The sequence below is a fragment of the Olea europaea genome, chromosome 10, assembly GCF_002742605.1.
Source record: "Olea europaea var. sylvestris chromosome 10, O_europaea_v1, whole genome shotgun sequence".
Lineage (NCBI taxonomy): Eukaryota > Viridiplantae > Streptophyta > Magnoliopsida > Lamiales > Oleaceae > Olea > Olea europaea.
The window spans coordinates 42,363,333-42,375,315 of NC_036246.1; the positions used below are offsets into that span (position 1 = coordinate 42,363,333).

The following is an 11,983-nucleotide window of genomic DNA, read 5'->3' on the forward strand; positions in this document are numbered from 1 at the left end:
AGTTAGGAAATTGCTATATATAAAGGTAGAAGGGAGGGTAGAAGATAGGCAAATATTTGAGTGAGTAGTAGAGTTGTTTGTTCTTGTTTATAGCCTTCTTCAGGCTTTATGTTCATTCTAGTTTCTGTAATAATTCGTTTTTAATCAAATAATCACTTATTCCACAATTCAACTTGTTCTTTCCAGTTGGTATCTTATCAATTGGTATCAAAGCGATCGATTCTTCGACTAAGGAAAACTATTTTCAGCAGCAGAGAATCAAAAGAGAGTTTGAGCTTGATAAGGAGTGAGTCGGAGATGATGGCGATGCAACAGAAAGAAAGTCGAGCCGTTGATTCAGGGTTGGATACATGTGGCCGACTCAACACACAGATATTCTATGGGGATAATTTAGATTCATGGCTGTTTGAGGCAGAACAATGCATAAACATGAATCGAAACTTACCGGAGAGGAAGAAAGTAGAAGCCGCAGTCGCTTGCTTCCTTGGAGAGGCTTGGGCATGGTTTCAAGAGATAGACTGCTGCTGTCCGATACAAACCTGGGAAGAATTGAAGGCGTTGACGTTGGCTCAATTCCATGAGGAGCAGATCTCGATTGTTGAAGAAATTCCAGAAGGTAAGCCGGGGAGGGTGGTGAACTGGACGACAGCACTCTGGGAGACAAAGAATGAACAGCCACCACCATCGAAGGAAGAGGAGAAGTATGAGTTTCGATTTTCAAAAATTCCACTGGCGCTAGAAGGAGGGAAGACTAGTGTGACAGGGGTTCAGTTACTACCTAAGGTTCACAAGGGGCCCATGGGAGAAGAGTGGGACACGCCAGTTGTGAAGGAAGGAAACAGAGAAGTGAAAGAAGGACTGGGCGAACAATGGAGACCAAAGTACCGAAATCGACAACTAGAGAGCCCTGCACTTGAAGAGGAGTACCACCAGCAGTCTGAGGCATGGGTAATCCCCGTGGCGAACATTTTAGCCATTGTAATGGAAGAGCAACTGGTTAAGCCGACTCCAAAGAAGATGACAGATGAAAAATGGGTGAAGATAGTGGGTTTGGATTATAGTAGAGAGATGGCCCAACAAGGAAATTGCAAAATTTCATTTAATCAAACCCAAGATGTAATGGGCCTATATGGAGTAAGGATAAATGGCCCAACTATTATTTACACCCATAAAAACCAACCGATTTCTCCAGATTTAAGAACTAATCTGCTGCAACTAGGAAATCGACTTTACCATCGGTGGAAGGAGAAAAATACACACGAGCATCATAATAAAAATAAGGGGCTGCAGGTCCAGTATTTCCATGGATCTTTTCTTATTACAACTCTTATAAATTGGGTCTTTATAATCCTACTTCTTATGGAGATCTCTCGCAGCCTATTGGATACTCTAGTTTTGATGATCTAATCATCCCAAAATTCCATCAGATCTATCAGAGCAGGTTCGATCTGCTGGCCAAGAAGAAGATAGAAAGCCGAGTGAATGCAATGGAAAAGAAGATGAAGAAATTGAAAAAAAAAATTCAGTGCTTATCTGGAGTGGAAGGGTCCGTGGAATGTTTAACCCAGATCATGGCCAGAATGTTGTAACCAATGGAGGCTACCGAGAAGGCTATAGAAACATTGATTCATCCTAAGGCAGCCATGAGTGGAAATCTTGAAAGTGTGGGACTGCAACATGAAGGTACTACCAAAGAAAAAGAGATGTTGGAAGCCCTAGCTTCTCCTTCATCGAAGGTTTTTGAACTAGGAAGTCCACTGCAAAACAAGCTGGACAAGATAAAGGCATCAACGAACGGACAAGAGGAGAAATATGTCAATGGGCTAGCAAATAGGGTTGAAGTTCATATTGTAAAACCTGTGGGCTTGATTTTGGAGAGGGCCCAATCAGTACAAATCAACTTCATATTGAAAGCCCAAGGAAAACCAGGCCCAATCTGTAATACAAGTCTGTTTCCTTCCTGCAACGTGAATACAACATCTCTCTCCCCAATTCGCATGATAGCGACTCCCTCTTCAATCCCTACATCGGTACCCAACCCATCTTTGAATCAAAATTCGGGCATTCAGTGGATAGGGACTACTGGCTATGGAGTTTCGTTGGATACCATACTCATGATAGATACTCGGTTGAATGCCAGTTGTGCCATTAAATGTGGTGGTTTAGATCACATTGTATATGAGATGGACGAAGAGTCTCTTGGTCCTACAACACATTACACAAGCAGTACAGACAGATGGGCAGTTAGCAATATTGGTCAGCCTTCTGATAGCAACAGCCCATGCTATGAAGGCTCTTCTTCGTCCCAATTTCCTGCTATTGACTCCGAGTTGTTTCAAACTGCTCGAATTCCTGCTGGAACGTTGAGATACTATAGATTGGATCTTGAGAATGGTAATTTTACTGTAAAACTTAAGTTTGCAGAAATTGGAATTCTAGCTCCTATTAAGTGGATGGGTCTAGGATGGCGTGTTTTTCATATATATGCCAAGGGAAAATTGGATTTCATAGACTTTAACCTAATAAAAGAGACTGATGAAACCCCTTTGAGAGTTGTTGCTAATACGCAATGCCAGTGGCATCACATCAAGGAAAGAGTCAATTTGTTGCGAAGAGTGTCACTATATTAGTTGTGCAACGCTGTAATCTGGGGAAAGTGTATGGATGTTGCATCGAGGTAGATAAATCGTTGCTTGTTCATGAGCATCTCTAAAACAAGAGTCTTGATCAAGTATTAATTGGGAATAGAAGTTTAGCTCTTAACTAGCCAACACGCTTCAACATATGCTTGGGAGTAACAAGAGGTCTTATCTGCATTAACAATACCGACTTCGAACTGTACACAAAGATATTAAACCTAGCAACATTCTGCTTGATTCTGGCCTGTTCAGATTTTGATTTGTATGATGAAAATTGGCCCTAATTTTCACCTTGAGGACAAGGTGTCTTTGGAACCCCGGGGCATTGATAAGCATCTAACCCTAGAAGAACCCAGAAGACTCAAGAATGAGGGATAGCAACAGAATTCTGTTACAAGGGCAAGTGGGAGGGGAATTAGTTAGGAAATTGCTATAAATAAAGGTAGAAGGGAGGGTAGAAGATAGGCAAATATTTGAGTGAGTAGTAGAGTTGTTTGTTCTTGTTTATAGCCTTCTTCAAGCTTTATGTTCATTCCAGTTTCTGCAATCATCCGTTTTTAATCAAATAATCACTTATTCCACAATTCAACTTGTTCTTTCCAGTTGGTATCTTATCAGGATGATCTGCATGGATATGGACATAACACAGGCATGATCTACAATGATTTTGTGTCATTTTTTTAGTTAAGTTTCTCTTTTTGTAGATTATATTATCAAAATGCCGGAGGTTCAGTTTTTAGGGCACACCATAAAATCCCACGGGTCGAAGCTCCTCCGTGTTCACATGCACGACTGGTCGATCCTCCTTGTCCTCGCAGCAATAGATGCTGGTTTAAATGCAATTGAACCGTTTCATCGTTACGTCAGCTCCAATATAATGACTTATCTAAAGTATCCTTTGAAAATATCAGACACTGTGCCTATGTGGGCTGTTCCGGTATGTTGTATCTTCTAAAGAGCAGAAATTCTTACATGCTATGAAAAATCTATTTGTGCATTACTTTTATCGTTCGATAGGCAAAATGCATCTTGTTAGACAAGTTGGGCTTCATTTTTTTTTCTTGTTTCTTCATAAAAATACATTTCGAAAACAAGACTTGTCAAAAATTATATGTTTTGCATAGCTACATGTTTTAGATATCATTACAGTATTTCAAGCAGGGCAGAATGCCTAAAACTGAAACTACAATATAAGTTGAGTGAATAATTTAACACAGTTTTTATATGTTCCTTTTCAGATATTTGCAGTACTTTTGCCCTATGTCAAATTTCTCTTATATTATTTCTACAAAAGGGATGTTTATGATTTGCACTATGCTGTTTTGGGTATCAGTTTCTTCAACGTTTTTGCATAAATATTCTGTTGAGGTATGTCTCATTGAATGGCTAGTTCGTTCGATATGTACATTTATAGGTCTTCTATATTCTGTTTTGGTAACTGCAGTCGTCACGGATTCAATAAATGATGCTGTTGGACGACCTCGTCCCAATTTTTCCTACCGGTGCTTCCCAGGTGGTGTAGGGGTGTCTATTCTCGACAAGCTTCACAGGAAATCTTGTTATCATTGTCGATTTTTAACAAATCGATGTTCTTACAATATGGTTTAACTTGTTTAAGAATGTTCTGTTGGGTATGTCCAGGTATTTGATCCTCTGAATGGGGATGTTATGTGCACAGGAGATGTAAAACTTGTTAGAGAAGGATATAAAAGCTTCCCAAGTGGGCATTCCTCTTGTAAGTAGCTTTCACATTTGAATTATAGATTATCAGCTTGTCTTCCTATGTATTACTAGTCGAATGGAACATTTGAATTATGGACTAACAATTGCTTGGCTAATCTTTTAAGGATTGTGCTTATGAACGTTGGGTCCCACGAAACTGTGGTTCAAAAATAGGTAAAAGTTTTTGATTTTTCGAAATGTGTGAATGAAAATAGAGTTTGAGTAGCTTATAAGCACTCATAAACGTGTTTTACATGAGGTAAAGACATGGCATGGCATTTTTCCTTTTATTTCATATCCATAAATTGTTATAGAATAAAGCTTTCTCCCCAGCTCTAATAATAATCAAAATGAAATCATCAACATGAAGGACAAACATACAAATTTATAGTGGATTATTGTGGGTCCACTTGTCACTGCTGATTTTTCACTCTAATAAGAAGTGAGCTAACAAATTATTATCTTTTGGCACAAGTAGTCACCTTTCCCTGGAATTTGTTGTGTAGAATAAGATATTCGGCTGACCACGTAGTCCAAATCAGTCTACTTTTTTCTGTTTGCGTAGTTTATTTTCGTCTCACTTGATTATTGTGAATGTTCAGGGTCATTTGCTGGTCTGGGATACCTCTCATGGTATTTGTGTGGGAAAATAAAATTGTTTGATGGAAGAGGCCATGCTGCAAAACTTTGCATTGTTCTCCTCCCATATCTCTTCGCCACACTTGTCGCAATTTCTCATGTGGACGATTATTGGCATCATTTTATGGATGTAATTGCTGGATCATTACTTATTTTTAACTTTTTCACTTCAAAACAATTATTTGCTTCAAACTTAAGTATTTATGAGTAAATTTTTAATAATAAAGTCATGAGTACAGGAAAATTCTAACAAAATTTGTATCAACACTGATGTGGCAAAACATGATTGGACTTTTTTTTCATCTTCCAATGATATTGCACCATGCGTTGTTTGTAAGATTTTTCTATCAAAAAATCCTGTACCTATGGCATTGTTCAATTTTTAAAACTTAGTCTTCAGCTAAATTTGAAGTATAAGAATTCTTCAAGTTAGTGTATTGTGTAAATATATATTGTACTAATTGTTGGAAAATTTTCAACACTGGGGAAAATTGAGAAGATGAAATAAACGTGAAGAACAAACTGAATATGAAAGGCTCAAATATGACATTATATCGTTGTTTTCAAACGATATTTGTCCACTCTCAGTAACAATTATGGTGCTTAAAGTAGGGATGGCAACGGTTCGATTTCGGTTCGGCAAAAACCATCATCGAACCGTCAAATTTTTTGCCATACCATAACTGCACCATAACCACGTAAATCAGTTCGGTTCGTATCTCGGTTCGACTCAGTTTGGTTCGGTTAATAACCACGAAAATAAATTATTTTTTATAGGTCCATCTGTCAAATTGATATAAAACAATTTATGAAAAGAGAGTCAATGAAAACAAAAACACAATATTCCAAACGAAAATACAAACATTTTCCCAAATTTCAATTGCAAAATACAAATTTAACAAACAATATTATGAATATAACAATACTAAACTTTTCCTTTTCATTCTTGATTTTGTGCATTGTAATTACTTGATTCATGCTCAATAATTCAAAAGCTTCAACCTTAACTCATATTCAATCTTCATTCTTCCCCACAACTCTTACTAGCATAGGTCACCACTCAAAATTGATTCATATATAGTAAATAAGAAATGTAAATAGAGAATACAACGATACTACCTAATCCAGAATGGTTTTAACTAAGATTTAAAGAAAAAAAGTACCTCTTCATCAACTTCCTCCTTACTAAATCTTATCATCCCTAATAAAAGAATGATTTTTTTAAGAAGGTAATCGGTTTGGTTTCGGTTTGACGGCATAAATATCATACCCGCACCGTCATGAACCGGTTCATCAAAATCAAATACCATATTCGCCCCATTGCACAATCGGTTCGATTTTTTTCGCCCCATTTGGTTTGGTTAACCGCAATTTTCGATTTTAACGGTTTAAATTGTCATCGCTAGCTTAAAGGGTCTCGCGACAAATGGTTTGTAGGATTACTCAAGCCTTGTAGAGAATCAAATACTTAAGCACTTATGTGACTCTCCAGAACTTGAAGAACATTAGGGGAATTTGAATATGGATGAAGAAGACTTTGGTTTCTCTTTGCAGAATGAAAGAATGTTCATCATATGTTTGTAATAATATTTCTATATATTTTTTTTCATTGATTATCCATGACCTATTTATAGGCCTCAATCAATGCCATGAATTGGTGTCAAAACCATGTTGAAAGGTTGCAAGAAACCCTCCAAAAGCCACCAGAAATGACCTTCAACAATCACTTGTTACTATCATGCAACCGCATGGTATAACTCCATGAGGTCGCATGGAGTTCTTCAAACTGGCCTCTCCAGTTTCGGGTCATATTGCTATGCGGTTGCATGTCATTCATCTTAGGCCTCAGATTTTAGTTTTATTCCACTTCCCTTTCTTGTTTCACTTTCATTCCACACACATGATTCTTTTGATGTTGAACAACAATATATATCAATCCCCCACTTGTTCAACATTCAATAAGATCTCATATTCAAAGTGTACGATACCCATGTATAAAGATTAGATATCTTTTGATTTGAATCTAATCATAGTGCAATCCAAACAAGGTAAAGTCGGAACCAAAGGTAGTCGTAGCTTTGAACCAATTATTTCATGTGACAATACCGGTTAGAACACACACATGAGTACCATGTGTTCTCAAGTTCCTCAACTTGCTTAGCGCTTTTATAGCCTTGCGCTCATCCTATTCAACAAACTTTTAAGGGAGAAACTTCAACTCTCAATCGAGGTGGCACCAATTCTTCCAGTACTTGTGTTTTAGCACTGAACTTCATCAAGAGTTTTAATTGCTCAACCCTCACTTTAGTAACAACCAACATTATTTTCATTAAGATAGGGTTATTGCGGATTTAAATAATGCTGCAATCATCCACATATTGAATGACTTGTTGATACTCTTTGAACCCGTAGATTACTTTTTGAGCAATGACAGGTAAGGTTGTCATCATTGGTGGATCTTTATAGCTTAGGAGTGTCAACCCCATCCTATCAAAGTAGATGCCAATAAATTTTATTTAGTGTCTAGTTAAAAGATCCGCTAAATTCTCTTTAGAAATTATTCCATCTTGTGATGTCACCTCTAAGACTTATATGTTTTTACTTCTCATTTCATGTGACGCAGTATCTTATCAAAATATAGCTACCAATGATCGATTCATTTGATAGATACAACTCGTCACCACCAAAAAGCCACATGCTTCTCACACGCTTTATTTAAATCCTTATTAATTTTCAAAACATCATTGGATGATTTCCATCAAATCATTACACTAGTCAAATCACTTTTATTGTGGATTTCATACTTGGGTATTCACTTGTAATCATTGAATTATTACACTGATTTTCAATAGCATGAATATATTTTAAATATTCAAATTGTTTTGTAAACGCCATAATCGGCTTTCACCCAATTTATCCACCTTAGACTTAGTATATCCATCCTTATAATTATATATAGGGGTTTTCCACATTTTCTCCTTCATAGATATATTTTTATGATTAAAATATTTAGGGAATTTTAACTTTTATATTAAGTTACCCCCACAATTCCTCAATTAGGAATTCTCATGCAATCTTGTAATATTATATCTTGAACTTCTCATACAAGTTCACAAGCGTTATTAATAACCCCCACATTTGGGAATATACTTGAACTTAGAGTTCATTAACTCTTTCATAGTTCAATTGACTTTGATAACATTTGTGAAAGTTTAAGTATATTCAGATAGTGGTCGTTAAGTCACAATGACTTTCAATCCAACTATCTTTAGTTTTGATCACACAATTTGATCAATGTCATCTCATAGACCATTAATATTTTTCAAGCATAAAGCAACTCAATTGGTTCCACAATTGAAGTCAAATTCATCAATAAATAAAACTAAACATCTTGATTCACAAGATTTACTATTTCTCCAAATATAAGCGACTTATCGCTTTTTGACATAAGATAATATTGTATCATATCAAACTATGATGTACATGTTCACCTTATTCACATTTGGACAAAATCACGTTTTGTCGCAATCATATGCAAACTCAAATTTTGCTCTATAAGATGTTTTCATATCTCAATAATTTTGCAAGCACTTTCTACTAGAACTGCTTTATTTTCTCAATAAATATAAAAAAAGAAAAACACCAAAAGAACCAATCCAGAATTAACCAATCAGACCGTTACTTGATTCTTTCTTTCCCATATTTTTCACTCCCTTTAATAAATTTAATGTGAGTAAACACATGCAGCCATTTATGTACAATCAAGTTCTCATGATTTCATTCATTATTTCTAACAACTTTTCATATCAGAATCATCATTTAATAAAACTGATTTAAATCAATAATTTATTGATCAACACCCATTAATGGATTTCAATGGAAAGGATACAATTCTCTAATGTCATTTATTTCCAAAGAGATCGACAACCAGTAAGGTTCAGAATAGATGATTAAAGTTACCAACAGAAACAGGTTTTATGCCAAGCAAAGAATTTACCAGATTTCCATTATGCACGCAACGGACATAAGTGAAAGGATGTGCACTTTCATTTAAACTTATAATTACATTTAATTGTCAATTAACTAAAAGCAGTTACTGATGAAGGAATGCATAATTCCTTCAACAAAATATATACATTACTAACCTTTAAATGCAAACGTATTTACAGACATGTATTTAATTAAAAGACAATTAATGTTTGAATATTTATTCCACCTATAAACACACAAATAGATTGTCTCATCTTTAACAACCTCATGCACTTTTCAAATTCATATTCAACAAAGATGTAAACACAACGGTTGGCCTATCAAACATGCTCATGCCCATTCACAAATGAGGACAGTTAACTGCCAAACAATTATGCATCAAGCAATGTTCATTTAGTGAGTTTTGTCTTTTTCCAATAACATGTGTCAAGACCAGATTGAGCAAAATTATGGTCCAGTTTATCCAAGTAAATTATGCACACCGAAAAGGTTCAAAATCATGGTCTTTGACACAAATAGGCAGGAATTATTTTATTTTATTTTTATTTTTTTGGCTATTCAACCATAGAATCACCACCTATCACTTATTGAATTAAATGAATTATATAGCACTTATCTGGAGTTTCTCCATTTGCGATAAATTGGATTCAATCATTTCTTTCCAAACGTTCTAGATTTCCTTTTCCAATGTAGTGTTGATTTTGGTAGCGGTATTAAATCCGGATTTTGCCTTCATGTGATGTTTTGTCCCATTGAACATTTCAACCAAAATCTAGATCTTTATCAACTTGATCTCGCCAAAATGATTTTTGTTCTCCATTGCCAATTATCGTTTGAGATTGTTGGAGAATTTTCAACACCAGGAAAAATGGAGAAGAACCAAGATAGATAATATCAAGAAGATGAAATAAACGTGAAGAACAAACTCAATATGAAAGGTTGAAACACGACACTATATCGTTGTCCTCAAACGATATTTGCCCCCTCTCGGTAACAATTTTGGTGCTTAAATGATCTCGCGGCAAATGATTTGTAGGATTAATCAAACCTTGTAGAGAATCAAACACTTAAGCACTTGTGTGACTCTCCAAAACTTGAAGAACACTAGGGGAATTTGAATATGGATGAAGAAGATTTTGATGTCTCCTTGCGGAATGAAAGAATGTTCATCATATGTTTGTAATAATATTTCTATATTTTTTTTTCATTGATCATCCATGGCCTATTTATAAGCCTCAATCAATGCCACGAATTGGTGCCAAAACCATGTTGAAAGGTTGCAAGAAACCCTCCAAAAGCCGCCAGAAACGACCTCCAATGGTCATTTGTTATGGAGTTCTTCAAACTGGCCTCTCCAATCGCATGGCCATATTGCTATGTGGTCGCATGGCATTCATCTTGCGCCTCCAATTTTAGTTTTATTCCACTTCCGTTCCTTGTTTCACTTTCATTCCCACACATGATTCTTTTGATGTTGAACAACAATATATATCACCGGTCCATTTGGTTTAATGTAGGCCTATTGGTATCTTCGTTTTGCTATCTGCAATTCTTCCCATTCCCACAGGACATCAATGGTGCGTAAACGATTTCACCATCCCACCCAGTGAGAGCGTGTATAGCTTAAAAATAAGTAAAAGTTACTTAAATTTTTGTTTTCAAATATGTTAGAATAAGTTACTTGCCCTAAAAGTAATTCCCACCTTAAGACTCTCGTTTGAAACACTTTACGATTTATCCTTTCAAAGCTAACAATACACAATTTCATAAAAAGGTAATAGCAAGATTTGAACCAGAGATCTATTTTGAATTTTAATTGTAAAATAACTATAAAATGTTCTTCAAATGCACAATTTATTCTTAAATCTTTTTAATAATTTACAGGATGGGCAACTCATGTATTTATCAGAATTTTGGAAGAAAATGGTCTTCATTCCTCGTATAAGAGAGGGCAGTTGGGATCCAGTTCAAGAAACGCCAGCCCAGATTTATTAGATGATGTAGAAATTGGAAGAAGATATTGACTTCAGAACTTGAAAACCAGAGGCAAATTATAAGTATCAAGCTACAAGAAATTTCACTTTTTCTGTTTAAAAAAATGATGATTTGGTTATTTCGTCTCAAAAAAGTCGTGGAGAGACTTTTCAAGATGAAAATTTTCATTTTCAAAAGTGAAATTTCTTGCCTTTTCACAATTTTGATCACTTTATCAAATTTCTCTTATGGAGGGGTTTGAGAGACTATCACCATAGTTTTTAAAAAATGTTGAACCCCAACTTTAAAGGTCCCCCACTGCCTCTGCCCTGGAGTATCGTGAGGGAGGTAAATCGCAGGTTATGCCTCCAAGGGTATAGGGTGAAAGGCTACTTGTACATTTGCACTTACCCAAGAGCCAAATCCATATTTCTGGATTCGAACCCTTGATGTAGCAGTCTCAAGTAAAGTTGGATTTCTCCACCCTCCCCTTTTACCACTTGGAGATGTGCCCTGGGGGTGACTATCGCCATAGTTTTTGTTCATATTTTAAGTGCATAGAATGGTTGTTTTGTAGCCTCATTGAAGAAAATCTCACGTAAAATGTCAATTTATTCCATATCGAATGGGAGAGATTATTTTTCTTTGTTCTCCTATGTATAGGAAACCTTGGTTATTTGAATTCATCTATGTTTGTGATGAAATAATCATTGAAACAAGCTAAAAGCACGGATACAAATAAAAAAAAATGTTCTTCTCACCATGATTTCACTGTTACACACAGAATTTGCTCGGTAGTTCAAGACAACGAAAGAGATAATGACTTTACAAATAAGAATTTGATTGCTTTATCCAGTTTGAGACATGTGTCAAGAGGGAGCTCACAGACTGGATCGAGTGCACGATCCTCTAATTGTTCGCGTATAGTCCACGATGATGAAGATTTGTATGTCGAGCAACTGTTTGACACGAAGAAAGATTTGCAGGAAGCTGTTCACCGGATTGCTTTGAAACACAAT

At 35.9% G+C, this 11,983-nt stretch overlaps 1 protein-coding gene across 1 annotated transcript; it reads left to right on the forward strand.

Annotated features, from left to right (window-relative positions):
• Positions 1–3,357: 3,357 nt before the first annotated feature.
• On the forward strand, positions 3,358–11,014 carry LOC111400698 (lipid phosphate phosphatase 2-like). The gene is made up of 7 exons (XM_023028089.1): positions 3,358–3,576; positions 3,878–3,965; positions 4,054–4,163; positions 4,281–4,374; positions 4,964–5,148; positions 10,504–10,567; positions 10,875–11,014. Exons 1-7 carry the CDS (start codon positions 3,358–3,360, stop codon positions 11,012–11,014), a joined length of 900 nt encoding a protein of 299 aa, XP_022883857.1.
• The last annotated feature ends 969 nt before the right edge of the window (positions 11,015–11,983 follow it).